Raw genomic sequence first — 18,685 nt, forward strand, 5'->3', positions numbered from 1 at the left:
ACCCCCCAGTGGGGAGTCACAGCTCCCAGACCCACCGCGGATGTCAGGCCAAAGCTGAATCCCCCTGTTCATGCCAGGAAAGGCTGCTCCCCTGGGCCCCAGAGCTCTGTGTCTGCTTTGCTGTGCTTTTGTTTGCCTTCATGCCTGGGTCTCCAGCCCAGCAGGTCCTGGGACAGCGGGGACACCCAAAGCACGATAACAAAACGCAGATGCTCGAGAACCCAGACCTGCAGCAAGAAGCTGCCAAACAAAGCCATCACTCCCATGCTGTACCTCCATCAACATTACGAGCATCCTCTGCCCACAGCCGTTTAATTAGGAGAACCATACAGTATATTTAGAGCACAGCTTTCTGCTTCATTTGCAGGAACTGTAGTGCGGGGAGGAGGCAGACCATTAGGGCTATGTTTCCTAGGAGATTTTCACACACTAAGATGGGAGAGAGAGAGAGGAAAAAAAAAAAAAGACAAAAAAAAAAAAGACATTTCATGCAGACTGAAAGTAGAAATTCCACTGGCACTTCTGATCTTTTAAGCATGCTGGGCAAAACTACGAGTGCAACTACAGCAGTGCACTTTAATTGGGCTTATTTTGTCCTGTTCTCCACGTCACATACACAAAAAGACAGCAAGGAAAGGAGAGCACGCTGCTCAAACAGCTGAAGAGATGCAGCACGCCCAGCAGCAGTTCTAGTGGCCAAGTCCTCACCGTGAGCTTCTCTCTCAGCACCCTGAAGTCCCATGCCTGGGCAGTCCGAGAGCATTTGGGTAATAATGTGAAGCGATTGCAGGTAAGTACACCCAGTATTGCCCACTTTAATTGAATGAAATAAGCTGACCTCAGGACTGGTCACTTTAACAAGAAGTGGTCTCACAGGGGTAGCTGCGTAATCCCAAACAAATTTCCCCAATGTGTTGGCATAACCTGGGCCTGACTGTCAAATAGGGAAGAACAACCTTTAATCACAGAGCCTTGAACTTTGCTTTGGCAGGGGGAGTGCAGATCACTGCAGACATCCTTCCTATTATTCATCATCTTCTAATATATTGTCCTGAAACAGAAACAGCTGCTCCTCTCCTTTCATCATCCTGATTGATGCCTCTCTTACCTGGAAGGCAATGGGTTCAGAATAACTGCAGTACTTTCATCAGGCAAGAAGGGGAACAAGTAGACAAAGCAGATCGGAGGTCATGGAAAGGTCCTTGGTCACTTCTCCTTTCATTGAATTAAGCACATCTTAAAGCCTCTGCTCTTCTTTGTCTGTGAGAGGCGAGGGAGGAGGACTAGAGGAGCCGTTCCCCTCCCACGCCGGAGCACAGGCTGCCTCCTGCACCCCCTTGCAGCCCCGATTTCAGCCCTGCCACAAGCTGCCTGCAGGACCCACACGGACTCATCCCCACGCAGCCAGACCAGGACTGGAGCCCAGCGTTATCTGTGCCACTGGTGCAAATTGCCTACCACGGTTTCTGTTTAAAATAACACCTCGTCTTTACAGGCTGTAAGGTCTGAAAATCACATGCACAGATCAGACCTCCACTGATCAGGCAAAATTGAGGACCTGAAGAAAGTCCCTGTCCCCAGCCAAGGGGAGACTTCCAACCCGGTGCCTGTCCTGGCGCTGCTAGCTACCCCTCTGTGTCCATCCAAAGCTGGCCAGGCATGGATTTTCCCTACAGCAGCCTCAGGAGGACAAGAACAAGTCATTTGTTTCCAGCCTTGAAATGTAATTTTATTTTATTTTTTTTTCTATTATTGATTTTAAGGTTGTAAACGCTCTGGCTGTTTCTGTTTTTTAAATGCTAATGATGATAACAGCAAAAGGAGATGAGGGAGCGGGGAAGGAAATTGAAGCATTTCACAGCTACCAAAGCCTTTTAACATCCCTGGCTCTACAAGGGAACCAACAGGGAGAATGCAAAGATGATAAACAAGTAATTTATTGTCTTGAAGATGCCCGTAGCTTCAATTTTTCCTCTGGCAGTTGCCTCTACTTAAGCATCCTGTTTCCACACATATGGGTCAAATTAAAAGACACGGCAAAACAACCAGGAAAAAGTAAACTGTAATAGAGTTATCAGCTGCAATAACCCCCCAGGGCTGGATTTATTTTATCCAGCAGAAATCCCCTGGTGCTATTCACAAGCCCGTGAGGCATTTCAGGATCACCCCTCAACCCTTGCTTTGGTGCCAACGAAAGGTAAGAAATTGATTTCAGCTGAATGCGGAGCAGTTCTGCCCTTCCAGAGCGCCCATCCTTCCCTCCTACCACTACTACCAGCATCACCACCTGCCCTGCGAGCTCGAAGCCTTCCCCTCACCCCAAAAATGGGGCCAAGCCCAACTCCAGCTTCTCCATCAGGTGCTGGACCCAGCCGTTCACTGTCCCAGGAGGCACCGAATCCAGGTCACGGTGGTGCTTGACAATGTTTCCTCCAGGTCAGCCCTCCAAGTTTATATTCAAGGCAATGTTTTTAAACACAGACAATTTAAGGTTTTGTTCCTTAATGCCATATTCTTATTTTTTTAATTAAAAAAAAATAAAATTCACATGGATATTCCATTATAATCCAAACTGCTCGTTCTGCCTAGCAGTGTCCCTGTGAGGCTTCTCTTTGGGGTATTTGCCATGCATTTAGCATATTTATTTATGCACCCAGTCATGCTCTCTAATATTAAGCAGGATCACAGGTTTTAATTAAAAGGAAAAAAAAACAAATCTGGATGAGGGGAAGGGGGGGGAGGAAAAGAGGAGACTGACTGACACATCTGGCTTATAATTACCTTAAAATTATAGAAGCTCCTGTCTCCAGATTCTGGAGCTGTGTGACAGATAATGTCGCCCAATTATAAAGAGATTTTTTCCCTCTGGAGGGTAATGGTAGTCACAGAGTGAGCATGGAGCCAGGTGTCCATTTAGGGCCAGTTAAGGGTTTGGGGCATCTCCCATCGCACCAGCATGGAGCTGGGCTGCGCCCAATTCTTCAGCACTCGGTAACGGTGCAGTCACACCCGCTGCCTGGGCACTTGTTTGATAAGAAAGGCACCACAGCCACTTCTCTGAGAGCTGCTCACAAACACTGCAAGCAACAAAAGTTAAATTATATCATGTTTACCGTTTCCAGCTTCCCAAGCCTGAGAAAAACAAAGGATGGTCCTACGTGGAGTTAGGTCAATGGGAAGACTGAGCTGAGTTTTTCAAAGTCCTCAGGTCTTTAGGAACAGGAAACCCTCAGCAGTTTATATTTTCGGGAGGTGGAGGGAAATCATTTGTGGCCTAATTTTGACAGGTAGCTGGCATTAGAAGCAGCAGGCCCCAGACAGCCTTTCCAAGATGATCCGAAACTGCTGCATGCCGTTGCAACACCATGAATTTTACAGCAGTTAGACCAGCATGAAATGACCCAATCTTGCTTTTCCTGACCTGAACGATAAAAGGCATTTAAGTGATTAAATGCTAAAGACAGAAGACAGACTGAGTATGCTTTGTGCTGTCAGCAATACAAGTTTAACACCATCACGTACCACAAATAAAAGATTTGTTCAGAAGAGTGAGCCAGACCAGTACTTAAACCGAAGCCAACAAATTTTATTTTGTTGTGTGTTTTTTTTTTCCCCTATTAATTAGCTACCCACAAACAAAGTGACCAGCTACTGTGCCAAACGACTTAGCCACTGTAAAACCTCCATCCCTGTGTCCTACAGAAGTGCTCGTGGGCTGGTAACAGAAGCGGTGCACTACTTGCTGTGCTTCATGGTGCATTGATGCTACCAGCTGCCAGAAATGAGCCATGTAATACTGTGTTACCTTGACAAACCAAACGTTAAGAGCTTAGGAATTGCCTTACACAGTCCCATATCTTGGCATCACACCCGGGAGGAAGAAGGAAACGCAGACGCTGTGGCTGCAGCTCTCAGCCCTCCTGGCTCCAGGCACCCTGCAGCAGCAGCATGCCGAGCAGCGGGGTCACCCCAACAGCATGCAGGCTCCCTCCCTTTGCAGGGACACAAACCCTTATCACCCAAAAAGAGCCATCACCAGCCCGCAGCAGCAGCAACACCATGACACCTCCAATTGCTGCTCCCAGCAGCTTTGGGAGCAACCCAAACAAGCTGCAGCTGGGGCTGGTCCCACTGCGGCACAGCTGGGACGTTGCCCCCACAGCACGAGCAGGACAGCAACGTGCTGGGTGGGTGATTCCTGGGCTGCTCAGCTCTTACAGATGGCTTGTGGCTATTCTGAGCTCGCTACAACCACTGCATGCAGTGGCTGAAGAGCTCGAGGCAGCAGGAGCACAGCCAGGTCCTGAGGGCCCCAGAGGCACCGGGCAGCGCTGGGCTCACGGCTCTGGTGTAAAAGGAACCGGATTGCATCACACCACTGTTACCCCTCGAAGGAGAAGCAGCTCTGGTTTGGCTGCAACAGCCTGGAAATACTAGCAGCGTGTTCAGAAACGTGCAGGAAACCAACAAAAAGCAAAGGGGGTTATTTTTTAATCCATCTTCTTGAGACAGAGCCTTGCTGTGATAATCTTTCTCTGAAGAAAAGGGATTTCTATCTTCCGAGGATGAAAGATTTTTTTCTTCCGTGAATTAGCTTCCCTTTTCTGTAAGCATCTTTGCAGAAGTATTCTCGGTGCTAAACTTATGGAAATCTGGAGCAGAAGATCTGACTTGAAGGGAATTGCTCCCAAATTAAACTGGTGGCAGGGAGAGCCGAGGCTCTCCTAAAATGCTTTAAATGCTTCTTTCTCTCTACAGAACCTGCCCTTCCATCTCTGCCTTCATCTTTGCTTGTTATTGCTTTGTGTTTTTTTTTTTTTATTGCCCTCTATTAATCTTCCAGAAAATCAGCTGTCTGATCACAACTATAGAAAATTGCATTATTCCTGAAATGTCTTCCTATCACTGCAGCACCTCAGAGAGGCCCTTTCCTGCGGTGGGTAGTTTATATCCACGGGGTCTCTTATAAGGATGAATGTCTTTTAATTAGACACAAACTGTGCTCATTTATGGTTATTAGAGGTGATCTGCAAATCTTTATTCAGCAAATAATAGCCTCTCACAGGCAACTTAATTGTAATATCACACCCAGTGAACCAGAGCAGGCTCTGCGAGCAGCAAAGTCGGTGTCAAGCAGATAGCTGCTAGGAAGAAACCTGTCCCAGTGCTTTTCTTTTGTTTGCTGCTCTTTCCCCAGTGAAGAAGGGCGAAAACTCTGGAAATAAATGCATGCCTTTACTTCTTATAGGCATAAATTAATAGCCAGTAGGGGAAAACCAAAGCCCTAATGTTGCAAAACAAAAGTGAAATTGTGCATGTATACACGTATATTTATATATACGTGCAATGAAAACATTTTGCAATCAGACACTGTGTGGGAAGACACACCAAAGGCTTGAAGAAGTGGGAAGGGAAGATCAGGAGAAGAGGCAGGACGGCAGGTCTCCCGTGCTGTGCTTGGCCCCGGCTGGGCTGGTGCAGACAAGATCCGTGTGCGTTTCAGCTATTGCCCCATCTGTATTATCAATTTACAGTGCGTTTGTCTTTTGAACGAGGCTGCTGTGTTTCTCAGCCTCCTGTTGCCTTTCCACTGCTTCAAACTACACCCAACACTTTACATGAAGCCTGCAACTGCCCTGCCCTTTGTATCTCACTTCTCCCATCCAGCTTTTCCTTTTCTGATCTTTTTTCCATGCTCTGTGCATACGAGAGATGGGATAAATATTGACAGTACAAAGCAGAGAGCGCTCTGCTGTCAAGTGTGGCCCTGCTCCCTATGTTTGGGGTGGGTTTCTGTTAGGAGGAGTAAAAAGACAGCATTTAGGCGAGGACTAGGCAGGCAGACTCGAGCTTTTGTCCTGTCCCAGGAACATTCTGCATCCCCTTCCTACACAGCACAAAGAAAGGGGCAGGAGGCAGCCTCAGGACGCGGTGCCGGTGTGTTCATGGACTTTGCTGATACAGGGAAGAGGGAGAGCAGGAGCAGGGGAAGGTCCCCAGCAGAGCCTGGGGCTGCAGCTCTCAGCCGGGGCGGGGAGCTCCCGGCTATAAAACCCACCACGGGCAGCGCTCAGTGGCAGCCGCTGCTGGCACACGGCTGCTGTGCTCCCTGGGGATGCTTGGACACCGCTCACCTGCCTTCCTCACCACGCCTGGAATGAAAAGGTCAAAGAGATGCATTTTCTATTACTTTTACTGCACTGAAAAAAAGCAACAAAGAGGATTTTTCTTCGTTACCAGCACAAGGGAAAGAGGTGAACGGAGAGATGAGCAACCCAGAGAGAAACAGGGATTTGGGAATGCTTAGTGCAGCCGAGAGAGGGATCAGAGGCTGAGCTGGGCTCCTGCACCCCTTTGCTTAACAGGAAAACCTGCACGGAGCAGCCCAGCAAAGAGTGGACCTGTACAGGGTAACAACCAGCGCAGAAGGTGACAACCTGCACCCGTGGCGGGGGACTGCTGGAGGAGACACATCCAGCCCTTGCTGCCACGGGAGCTGGTGCAGCAGGGCTCGGGGGGAGCGCAGCCCCCAGGGATGCAGGGAGGGGTTAAGAGCCAGAGCTGAGCATCTGAGCATTCACCCCGTCACAGTCACAGCCTCCTCTCCGCTCCTCCCGCGGGGATGGAGCCGGGCTGGAACAGCTCCCGTCGTGGCTGGGCTGGGCACGGCAAGGGGGTGCAGAGCCCCCAGGCCCTGGCTGGGGACCCCAACGTGACCCTGCTGCACAGCCGGGATGAGGAGCTGGCCAAGGCAGAGGTCGGGGTGCTGGCCACCATCCTGGTGGTGGCAACCGTGGGCAACGTGGGGGTGCTGCTGGCGATGTACCGCCTGAGGAGGAAGATGAGCCGCATGCACCTCTTCATCCTGCACCTGGGGCTGACCGACCTGGGCGTCGCGCTCTTCCAGGTGCTGCCACAGATGATCTGGGAGGTGACGTACCGCTTCCTGGGGCCAGACCCTCTCTGCAGGGCCGTCAAGTACCTGCAGGTGCTGAGCATGTTTGCCTCCACCTACATGCTCATCGCCATGACTCTGGACCGCTACGTGGCCGTGTGCCACCCGCTGCGCACCCTGCAGCAGCCCAGCCGCCGGGCCTACGCCATGATCGGGGCCACGTGGCTGCTCAGCTCCCTGCTCAGCCTGCCCCAGGTCTTCATCTTCTCCCTGCGGGAGGTCCGGCAGGGCTCGGGGGTGCTGGACTGCTGGGCGGACTTCAGGTACCCGTGGGGAGCCCGAGCCTACATCACCTGGACCACGCTGTGCATCTTCATCCTGCCCGTCGGCATCCTCACCGTCTGCTACAGCCTCATCTGCTACGAGATCTGCAAGAACCTCAAGGGCAAGACCCAGAGCTGCGCCCCCAGCACGGGGGGGCCCACAACAGCCCCCCCCGCCCCCTGCTCCTCCGAGAAGGGCGGGCAGTGCCCCGGCGGGCAGCCCTCGCGCGTGAGCAGCGTGCGCACCATCTCCCGGGCCAAGATCCGCACGGTGAAGATGACTTTTGTCATCGTGGTGGCCTACGTCGCCTGCTGGGCACCCTTCTTCAGCGTGCAGATGTGGTCGGTGTGGGACGAGGATGCTCCCGACGACGGTGAGTAGCGGGGGGGGTGCTGAACTGCAGCCCAGGTGCAGAGCACCTTTGTGCTTTTAGCAAGCAGGATCAGACTTATTTTCTTGTAATAAAAATTAGGGGAAAAGCTACTGATTCACTCCCCAATAGCATTCGTAGCAAACAGCTTGCAGAGCCAGAACACTGCTTTTCACCAGAAAATCTGCTGGAAAACAATGGCTTCTGACCGGCAGCTGTAGGGACACGTGAAGGTGTTCTGCGAACGTCTTAACCATGTGTCTCTCTGCCCTCCTGTGGGAATCTGCTCCAGAAGCTGCTGTGCTGTTCAGCATGTGATGGCAGAGAGGATTTAATTGAGCCTGCTGCTCCCAACGTCCTGTGGGACTGCCTCCAGCAGCAGCTGTGCTGCCGGAGCCGCTCTTCTGCTGTAGCATCCAGTGCCCATAAGGGTTTTGCTGAGTCAGCTGCGGGGGGGTTGAAAAGTGGGTTTTGATTCCATAATTTGACCTTTATTATTATTTTCTGGGAGCATTATCCCAGATCAAAAGGCCCCTGGGAGATGCTCTGGCCAACTAGGGCTGAGGGAAAGCAGCAGGTCCAGGAGCTGCTGGGTGCCATTCCCAGCACCCACCCCCAGGATGTGCTCTAGCACATCCTGATCCTGCTCTGCAGCAAAGATGCCAGCAGGCGGGCTGGGGATGGGACAAGGGACACGTATCCAAGCCAGGAAGAGCCCCCAAAGTCCTGTGCATGGCCCACTGAGCCCCCTGCACCATGTCCCCTTGGGGGGATATATGAACTTTCTCCTTTGCCTTCCCAGAGTCAACCAACGCAGCCTTCACCATCACCATGCTGCTGGCCAGCCTCAGCAGCTGCTGCAACCCCTGGATTTACATGTTCTTCAGCAGGCACCTGCTGCGGGACGTGGGGCGCTGCCTCTCCTGCTGGTGCAGCCCCCGGCCCAGGCTGCACAGGCAGGTCTCTAACGGGAGCCTCTGCAGCAGGAAAACCACTGTCCTGAGCCCCAGCCAGCACGGCGGCCTCCCCCTGCGCGGGGGCAGCTCCAGGAACCTCAACCTGCCCAAGGAGGAGGCGGTGACCGAGTCGGGCATGCTCTAGGCTGTTGGTTTTGCTGGAAGCTGTGTGCTTAACCCACAAGGCATCACTGCCCTTCTCGTCCTCGTGGGCTCGCTACTGCATGTGCTGCGTCTGTTGCATGCCTCGGGGATGGACAGAGCCCCAACAGCCCCAGAGCAACCTTCATCTCCCTTGTGCGCCATGAAGCCTCCCGCTGCCAGCCTGCTGCACAGCCCAGGCATGCTGGGGGATGCTGAATCAGCGCAGCTTTTAGGAGAGACCTGAGCTCTGGGGGCTTAGCAGATGCCAGCAAAGCAGCCTGAGCACAGCAGGAGGCAATGCAGCTGCATCTGCCTGAGAGCTCCCTGCCCATCTCCCATCCTCAGGGCTTTGCTGGGGAGCAGCCAACACAAACAACTTCCCCACACCCTGCATGTGTCCCCAGGGCTGCAGCACACACAGCTGCTGCATTGCATTGACCCCTGCAGCATTGCACCCAGGTGCAAGTGCCCCAAATGCAGCACGGACACCGCTAGGAGCTGCTTGGAGGAACCCTGGCCCTCCTCCAGCTCGCCCAGGCAAATCCTGTCTCCCTCCCATCAGGTTCACCCTTCCTGTATCACCAGTTATTGTGCAGGGCTGCTCTGTGCTGTTAAACAGCTGCTGCATCTCATTAAAGAGCTGTTCTCAAATTGCTGCTGCTGCTTCTTTTGTCTTGTTCAGCCAGGACTGGAGTGCCAAAACCACCCAGGGCTCAGGGATAGCCTCAGAGCACCCCAGCAGTGCTGGGAGCAGAGAGGGGCGGCTGGGAAGAGCCACAACCTTATGGCCCCAGCCCCTCTCCCCACCTGCTGTGGGTCTCCCTGGAAAATTTTGTTTAAAAGCAAAGCATGAGCAAGGCTGGACAGAGCATCCCCACGCTCTGGGGCAACACTGTTGGGGGATATACAGGTGCCCCAAGGGCAGGGTACCAAATTCCCTGCAAGAAAGATGCATCATTCCCTCCATCATCACTAAATCTACAAAAATAAGAGTAAGAGTAAGCTATAGAGAAAATGCTTTCAGATTTCAAAATCATAAAGTATTTGAATCAGTTTTTCCAGCAACTTCCCCTGGCTGGCTTTGACCTCACCCCTAACTCCATAAACCCATTTCTGCTGGGCTTCAGCAGCACTTCCCAGGGATGGGACGGGTTTTGAACCTCTTTCTCCACTCATTCTCTGAGTTGGGCTGGTTCTGCACAGCAAGACCATTCAGACAGAAGTGCCTGACCCCAGAGCCCAACACCACCAGCACCAAACAGTCAACTCACAGTTCCTGCAGGGCAGAGTGAGACTTGCCTGTAAGTAAGTAAGAGTAAGACTTGCCTGTGCTTCCACAGACAGCTATGATCCAGTCCCGCACCTCTCACAGCCCCAAGGGAGCAGCAACCAGCCTCTGCCCTAGGAGAGGGGATTTAAAACCCCGGGAGCCCCCAGCCCAGCCAGCTCTGCTGATGCTCACGGCTTTCAGCTGGGAGAGGCGACACCTGCACCACCCCGCACCCAGCTCCAAGGGCGATGGAGGCTCGGAGAGGTTTTCAGCACCGAAGGAAAATGGGGTGCAGTGGAGGATGGGAGACCGGTGCTTGGGCAGGAAGGGTGAAGCCAGTGAAGGAAGTGTATTTAAAAGGATTTTATGACAACAATCAGCAAAGGAAGCATGATTCAGAGGAGATGCTAGGCAGTTCAGATGGATGTTTTGGAAATGACTGTGTTTTCCTCCCTGAACAACATCCCATGGGGGAACGGGAATTCATTTGCTTTCAGGAGATGAGAAAACCAGCCTTCAAGTACAAGTGCAGAGCACATTTTGGCCTGGGGAGGGAACATTTCCCTGAAGCGGGGTGTGGGGCAGCCCCGCACCGTCCCACATCCGCAGCCCTGAGGGGCGGTGGTGCCAACACGTACAGCACCAAGCAAATCTCTCAGTGGGCTGCGGCATCACAAGGGATAAAAACCATCAGGCTTCAGCCCGTGCCAGGTCTGATCAGGGTGGTGGGAAGGGAAATCCCTAGCTGCTTGGCTGCCGGGGGCTGCAGGCACCGTGGGGCAGCGGCAGCAGGACCCGATGGCACCCCCATGGCCCCCAGGGGTGTCCCGGGAGTCACAGCTTCACCTCCGTGTACTCGATGGATTTGGAGGCGACAGGGCTGGAGCAGGCCCAGAAATCCACTTTCTTCTTCTTTGGGTCCACGTTGACGTAGTCCGCGCCCGTCTTCATGTTCTCGTAGTCCCTGGCGGAGCCCGGCCCGTGGCCCTTCCCCGGGAAGAGCAGGGATGTGTAATTGAGGTTTTCAGGCGACCGAGGGCCCTGGGGAAGCAGCCACAAGCCCCGGGTCAGGCACCGGCCCCCACGAGGTGCCTTAGCCCTGTCTGTGCCCCAGCACCCCCCTGCCCATGGGGACATTTCCCTCTGAGCACTGCACGAGGCAGGTGACAGCCACCACGTCAGTGCCATCGGTTATTTCAATGCATTTGCCCTCATTTCGCTGCTCAGGGGGTCTCGAGCAGGGCCAGGAGCCCCTGGACATGGTGAGGGGCACCCTCTCTGCTGCGGTTGTGGATGTTTTTGGCAAAAACGCTCTGCCCGTGGCGTGGGGCTCGGTACCTGTGTGCCGGAGGGGCTGCTCTCCGACTCCTCCGAGGTCTCCGAAGATGTCTCACTGCTCCCGTCCGAACAGGCCACGTCACCACCTCCATGGTTAATGGAGGTTCAAAGGGGGAAAAAGCAATTAGAGAGCGACAGGTGAGCGGCAAAAAGGCTTCCTTCCTGCCACCTCTGGGCTTCCTGCTGTCAGCGGGGACACTCGCCCAGTCCCCAGGCTGCGGATGGCTCCCACCGCTGCCCTGCGATGCCACCAGCGAGCCCGGGGACAGCCCGGGGTCCCTGGGGAATGGTGCAAGGAAAGCCCGGAGGCAGCAGGAGACAACCCAAGCTGCGAGCAGCTGCTGTGCCTGCCCCATGCTCCCGGCTCCATCCTCTGCACCAGCACCCCGAGGTGCCGGGCTGGGCAGCCCTGGGTGAGCGCGATGCAACCCGCTGCCGTGCCGCCGCCCCCCCTCACCTGCGTAGGCCGGTCGTTGTGCCCCTTCCCCTCCGGCCGAAGAGGTCGGCGGCTGCTGGGGCTGTGGTGCAGGACGGCTGCTCGCCTCCTTGCTGCAGGAGTGGCTGTCTGCGACGAGGGGACAGTCAGCTCTGTGCTCCAGACCCGTGCCCGCTGTGTCCCCCCCCATCTCTGGTCCCCTTTTGGGTGATTTCTCTCTCCAGTTCTCGCCCCGTCCCCCCCCGCTCCTGGTGCCAGGGAACCCTGGAGCAAAGCCAGCGTGCCGCGAGCCCTGGCACAGCAGTAATTATTATTTTGTATTGGCGTGGGCAAATATCTGTCAATTCAATTACTGCGCTGATGGAGTGCTTCCCCTGGTCTCCTGCGATGGAAGACTCTGGAGTTAAATCACTGCATCAAGGACTCTTCCCACACACGGTCAAAATGGGTTTGACCCACGGGGCCAGGCAGAGAGCATATTATGCATAATGTGGGCAGCATTTCTGCAAGAAAGGTTTTCCTGCTGGAAATCGTAGCTCCATCTGGACTAGGAGTTTGCAAATTGATTCTGATGCTGTTTTCCCACCACATAACTAACCAGAGCAATAAAAGAAAATGTTTTCGGAACGACGTGGCATTCTGGGCTGTATAAGCTGGGCATGGTTGCTCAGCCCTGCCATAACTTGATTCAGTTGGGCATGGGGTCTGGTGAGAGTGAGAGCAACAACAAGAGCCAGGACAAGGACCTGGGTATGCTTTAGAAACAGGGGGTGTCAAGGCTTTGGGCAAATCCCTTCCACTCTCTGAGCTGAAGGGTTGCAAGGAGGAAAGAGGGATGCAAGAAGTAAAGGCAACAAGGGAGTAAGTTACCTATTTTCCTGCTGAGCATGATGTAAAGGAGCAGTAAGAGCAGAGCGTATAGCACCAGGGCTACAGCCGAGGTGGCAACAGGCACCCACCTGAACAGGAGAAAAATATTTTGCCTAAATTAAAGGAATATCTGAATTATTCTAAATCTGTCAGGAACAGTTTGGCTGACACGGCTTCAAAGCATGCTTTAGACCAAGGTTTGCTGGTACAGTTTTTGGGTTTGCTTTTTGTTTTTAAGGAGATGTGCCCAAAAAGCTGGGGCTTCATTTTCAGAAATGACCAGTGGTCCTTGCAATTCATTTTTGGGTGTCCACCTTGAGAAGGGATTTTGAAAACCCCACATCTCGCGGAGGGACGCACGGTGCTTTCTGCAAACCCGAAGCTACAAACATGGCTTCCACCATGTGCTCAGCCAAAATCGCAAGCCGTTGCTGCGCCTCAGGGCTGCATTTCTGCCCAGCACAGCCACACAGAGAGCACCAACCTGCCCCAGCAGAGGCAGGAACCAAGCGCAGCATCGCCAGCCCCAAGGCCGGAGCATCCCCAGCCCCAGGGCCGGAGCATCCCCACACGCACGGCCGCTCCCGCACACACAGACCAGACCCGAGCTAGGGCTGAGAATTTAGCAGAAACATGCCCCATAGCAGCAGTTATCCTCCAGTTTTAGAGCACTGACCTCGCTCCAGGTCTGCATTTCTCTCGGTACTCACCACTCACAATTGGCCATCCTCGCTGCGAGGCGTCCCGGCCGTCAGTGCAGCGCCCAAGGTTCCTGTGGGGCAGAGAGAGGCAGGTGGGCCGTGGGTCCAGGTGGGTGCTGTGGCACCAAATCCAGGCCCGCTTGCAATGCACATCGCCCCACAGAGCTCCACGCTGCTCCCCACCAGCTGAGATCGGAGTCGCCACTTGAAATCAGGGGTCCGATGCTGCAGACAGCGCTCACATGAAATACATGTGCCAAGGTTCCCGCTGCACAAGTATGCTACTGTGTGTGTGATTCCTCCTCATGTTTTTTGTTTTTTTTTTAATCCACAAAAATATTTGATAATTATGATCTAAATATTTCATAACTATAATCTAAAAAAAAAAAAAGCGTGCCATGATGCAAAAAAATAACCAAAAGAAAGCATGAGTTTGGTGCCGGGCTATTGCAGCAGACAAGTGCCCGCAGCCCAGTGGAGCCACGGCTCCCAGCCCTCGAGAAGTGGGGAGCTCCCATGGGGTGTTCGCTGCTGCCTGCTGGGCGAGCCCCGACCCCGCTGGGCACCCAGGAGAGGGTTTTGCCTGGCGCCCAAGTAACTCCTTCCAATCCCACTGGAAATGGAGGAGCTGGGAGTGTACTTCCCTTTAGCTGCACTTGAACCACCTCAGATTTAGTGTTAGGTGAGTGCTTAAATCCTCTTGAAGTTAAGGCACGTAATCCGAAAATGTATATGCCTGAACCAGGCCTCTCGGCTTGGGACTTTTGGCCATGATATTCAAGAGATTTACAAGAAAGGACAGCAATCAGGCCATTCATTTTGTGAGCTGTCACTAACAAAAAAAAGCACTTTCAGTTTTCACTCGATGCCTATACCCTTCCTTCTTATAAGCAGCTACCGTAGTGAGGTATCTCCAACAACAGCTTTGATAGGATGATTAAAGGAGCCATAATGATAGGATTGACAGACTGATAAATTGATAGATTGCTAAAGAAAAGGCACTGTCCACCCTATGGATCAGATTCTGCTTTCCCTTAAGACATATTCTAAGAGTAACGCATCAAAAAGTTTTCAGAAAGCCTCACCAGCCCCCTGTGAAATTCCACTTACCAACCACTTTGGCAACTGCCAAGCTAAAAGTCCATTTCTTGCTGGATTTTTCCCCCTCCCTTATTGAACTGATCTGTCCTCAAATATCCTTCTTGAGCAGCTGTCATTTTTGAGTGGCTCATTTCCTACTGTGGTGCAGGAGATGGTGCAGCAGCAGATAACAATCTGAAAAGTGAGCTGTTCAAAAGGAAATTGCAAAACAGGACCCAAATCCAACTATCAGTCGCAGGCAGTGTCTTTGCTGCGATGGGGTACGGTGAGATGGAGGAGATTACACACACACATGTGCACTGAAACACCTATTTTGAAGATAACAGCTAGTGAGCCGCTGGCAGCACATGTATTTTTTTGGTGTATCAGGTGGCTGTGAGCCTCCCTCCTGCCAGCCCCCAGGATTTTAACCCTGTCTTAACTAAGATGCCCTATTGCAATCAAAGCTCTTAGAGCGCTCATACTTGGCTGGCGACTGAGTAGTGAATTCAAGACGTCTAAGCTCAACCTAAAGGTAAGGCAAGCTCATGGGAATGCCTCAAATGACTCCAAACCCACTGAAGATTTGCCTTGGTGCCCGGGTTTAACGCTGAAGTTTGGGCTGGCAGCGCTGGGGCACCACCCCAGAGAACCCAGCCCTGCGAGCCCTTCGCTTCCCCCAGCACTGCGTGCAGGAGCCAGGGACGCCCAGTGCCCAGTGGTGTTTTACATCAAGAAAAGTCTTCCTCACCTTTGTCCTCCACAGCCTTGGATGGAGCAGACCTCAGGGACGTTTTGGGAGCATTTTTGGCAGGGGTCTCCCAGCAGCACCGTGCCGAAGCGCTCGCTGGCTCGGGTGCCGGATGCGGTCTCGCTTTACCCCTAATGGTGATGGCAGAAAGGAGCCCACACTGGGTTCCATGACGCTTCCCACATGTGAGCGGGCTCATTTAAATATTTTGGGGTGTTTCTCTGCTGTTGGGCAGCCCCCTCTGCCCCCGGGCTGGGGATGCTGGAGCCCCTGAGCTGGTGATGCCCTGGTCCCCAGAGGGACTCAGCCCTCAGCCGTGCAGCTGGCACAAAAAGCTCTCCATGTGCTTCCACCTCACAGCTTTCTATAGGTCAAAACATTTTAAATCAGAAGGGACATGGGGCCTAACGCCTGCTGTGGTTTTCTGCCTGCTGGGGTGTGAGAAGGGGAATGGAGGAAGGGATTTGCTGGAGGAAAAGCAGAACTGAAGGTAAGGGCCGTGCATTCCTGGCAGCACCAACGCAAGGAGCCAACGTTGGTCTGTAATGAGATGGCAGGAGGGGATGGAGGGTGGCTCCAGAAATGTCTGTGAGCCCCCCAACATTCTACAAGCAAGGATGTGGAGGATGAGATGGGCTCTTAGGAATCACCAGGTGCACTGGGCTGCCTGGCACCATTGGGATTCACCCCATCAGCCATGGGGCTGCTGCTTCATCCACAGCTGCTGCCACCATGGGTAAATACTTAACTGAAGTTTGCTTGTTTTTATTTTTTTTTAGAGAGTCTGCTATTACAGCATTTCACCCTTTCAAGTGCTCTTTGATACACAAGCAGATTAACAGGTAGAAGATGTATTTGATAACTAGAGAAAAAAGGCTTTTCAGAAAATGGTGCTTCGGTGAGATTTGAATCAGTCACAGCTAATAGTGGAAGTGGCTAAACTAAAGGAAATATAAAAAAAGAACACAGATAACCTATTTTTAGCCTAAGAGCACTTTTCTTAAAATGAGTAAAGTGCCATGATCTGAGCTGATGGGAATCATGTTTTCCACCTAAGGTGCACAGATCATTTGTGACGTATCTGAAGGCGAGCATGTAAAGCTGGATGGGCTACAGGGCTTTTTGTGAGAGCCTCTGCCTGGAAGCACTGTAGGACTATAGGGCCAGATATTACTCATGAGACCCGGGGTGCTCCCGTAGCCAGCAGCTACATTTCGTTCCATTTCTACCGAATACAAGCACTCGCTCTGCTCTTCTTCTGACAACACGATCCAAAGGTCCCTGCCTCATCCCTCATCCCATGGGAGCACCCGTGGGCTCCCAGCCCGTGGGGATGGCCAGGCAGAGAAACCACTGGAAGCGCATATGAAGCCAGGCCTTTTTGCCCATAAATATGGCACAGTCTTGCTCTGACTTCCAGAAGAAAGAAAAAAATAATACGTTTTCTTCGACTTGAAATAAAACCTTTAACATTAAGAGTGTGGCTTTCCAAAGGACTAAATAAAAGTAGAAATAGCTGGGTTTAACTTCAAACATTTCTAACTGAAAGGTTTGGCCTCTTTATTTCCTTCATTTTCCCATTTTAGTGCTGAATCTACTGTCATGAGTTTGCAGATTATTTTGATCCAGCTGGGGATCTTTTCCAGTAAATAAACTATTTCACTTGAAGTATTCAGCGTGTCTGTACTACAGCTCATGCTCACACTTATCTCTGAAACCCGATGACCCTTCGGGCTAGATTTTATTGCGGGATTTTCAGTTTATAAGCCACATCTGTAGCAATCAAATTGCTGCTATCTCGCCTCAGCTGCAGATGGCTTTCAGCTGATCTGGCATTTGGTACATTTGTTTTCCTTTTGGGAAGGTTTTTTAATCCCTTTTTATGAATATATTATTAGCAGAAGGGAGGCTGCTACTTTAAACTGTATCTCGAGTGTGAAAGGGATAACGATTTCATGTAGAAGCTACTTGGTACAAACACTGCAGTGGCGAGTCTGGGTGTAGGGACGCAGGAAATTTGCTCATGACTTGGAAATCCAGCCCAGTGCTAGGGAAAACAGCCCCATCGCCCATGAACCCTGCTCCCGCGTGCCTCTAAGGGGATGTTTTAAGCCAAAGCTCCCCACGAGGCCATGGGGTGGAGGAGCCCAACTGCGGCTATGGGACACCCACAGCAGGAGCAGGGTGAGACCCCAGGAAGGGGAGACAGCGATTCAGATCTTTTGGGGGTTTTTCACCCCATTAGACAGTGTGCTGGGTATTTCAGGTGGCCACACTGGGCTGATGGACTCCCGGTGCCAGTCGTTTTCCTAGGGAGAGGACATTAATTAAATAAGATAGACTAACCAGGATGAATGGAAAATTGATTAAGGGTAGGAGCAGTGTTAATTACACGAACGCTACTTACTGAGTAAGGCACCTCTCCTTGCGGCACCCATCATCGTTATTGCCGTGCCACAAACACGGAAAACAATCCCAAGGAGCACAAAGCATCATCGACTGCCTCCAGCATCCTGCCGGGGAGATTGCGGCACCAAGAAAGTCCTCGCCTCCCCCGCTCGCCTCCCTGGTATCTGAAGGCTCTGTTTGTTCATTAGCCTTCTTTATTTGCATTCGCAGAGGCTTAATGAGACGGCTATCCGGTGTTAAACAGAAAGCAGCCACAGAGGAAGAGCCCATTAGGGGCGGTAAGGCAACATGTAACTGTCTCTAACGCAGAGTAGCTCCTTCCAAGGACCGTGTTTTGATGACACCGGCTCTGTGTGAACAGCAAAGGCGCAGATTCCTGAGCAGTTCATCAAGGCTAATTAGTTCTTTGCCTTTTAAGGTTAGTTCAGCAGCTGCCGGGTGCCACCAGCACATCCCTTTCCTGCAGCCCTCTGGCCAATTTCCTGCACCACTGCTGGTCCCGCTGCAGCTCCGATCCTCACCCAGGTGGGGATTTGGGATGGGGAGGAAAAACCCCTTGGTCTGCCCGTGGGGTCCCGGCGGGATCCCCTCCACCCCCCTTGGCCACCCCATCACCCAACGTGTCCCGCAGCCCCGTGGGCTGCCGCCAGCCCCTCGCCCTCCAAAACAAACTGGCGCCCGGTGCGCTCGCTCTGCCTTGACCGGAACGTGCCCAATGATTCATTTCTAAAGCAAAAGCCCAGTGTTGACATTGAGAGGGGTGTTATCGCTGATACCGCGGGGCGAGGGTGTACCTGTTGGTATAAGAGCCACGCTGCTGCGCAGCCCGCACCCGCAGAGCCCCGCTGAGGCCAGCGCTGCCGCCGCCGCCGCCATGAAGCACCTCTTCTTCCTCGCCACGCTCTGCCTCGCCCTGGGCAGTGACTTGAAGAGGTAAGGGGGGACCCCAGGGCGCTGGGGTGCTCATGGAGGGGCTTCAATACCATCACTTAGCAGGGCAAGGGCTCATGGGCAGGGCTGAGCCGCCCCCGTGCAGGCACACAGGGCTTTGCAGTGCTGCTGCCGTCGGCCCCTCTTTGTAGGCACCTCCATCCCTGGGGTGACCCACGGGAGGGCTGCAGGGGGTGGGCAGGGTGGGGTC

At 52.9% G+C, this 18,685-nt stretch overlaps 2 protein-coding genes across 4 annotated transcripts; one reads left to right on the forward strand and one right to left on the reverse strand.

Moving 5' to 3' along the window:
- Nucleotides 1–6,511: 6,511 nt before the first annotated feature.
- AVPR1B (arginine vasopressin receptor 1B) lies at nucleotides 6,512–10,225 on the forward strand. The gene is made up of 2 exons (XM_040536069.1): nucleotides 6,512–7,592; nucleotides 8,392–10,225. The coding sequence occupies exons 1-2, from the start codon at nucleotides 6,623–6,625 to the stop codon at nucleotides 8,688–8,690; spliced, it is 1,269 nt and encodes a 422-aa protein (XP_040392003.1). The 5' UTR covers nucleotides 6,512–6,622; the 3' UTR covers nucleotides 8,691–10,225.
- Nucleotides 10,226–10,307: 82 nt separating this feature from the next.
- RHEX (regulator of hemoglobinization and erythroid cell expansion) lies at nucleotides 10,308–17,827 on the reverse strand. 3 transcript variants are annotated; one of them, XM_040536066.1, is made up of 6 exons: nucleotides 17,543–17,827; nucleotides 13,314–13,375; nucleotides 12,604–12,692; nucleotides 11,755–11,862; nucleotides 11,298–11,383; nucleotides 10,308–11,000 (listed from the first exon to the last, which is right to left on the reverse strand). In XM_040536066.1, exons 2-6 carry the CDS (start codon nucleotides 13,328–13,330, stop codon nucleotides 10,794–10,796), a joined length of 507 nt encoding a protein of 168 aa, XP_040392000.1. In that variant the 5' UTR covers nucleotides 13,331–13,375; nucleotides 17,543–17,827; the 3' UTR covers nucleotides 10,308–10,793. The 3 variants fall into 3 exon arrangements, with proteins under 3 accessions (XP_040392000.1, XP_040392001.1, XP_040392002.1); XM_040536067.1 differs by lacking the exon at nucleotides 17,543–17,827 and adding an exon at nucleotides 15,136–15,248; XM_040536068.1 differs by lacking the exon at nucleotides 17,543–17,827 and adding an exon at nucleotides 14,415–14,648.
- Nucleotides 17,828–18,685: the final 858 nt, after the last annotated feature.

The sequence above is a fragment of the Cygnus olor genome, chromosome 24, assembly GCF_009769625.2.
Source record: "Cygnus olor isolate bCygOlo1 chromosome 24, bCygOlo1.pri.v2, whole genome shotgun sequence".
Lineage (NCBI taxonomy): Eukaryota > Metazoa > Chordata > Aves > Anseriformes > Anatidae > Cygnus > Cygnus olor.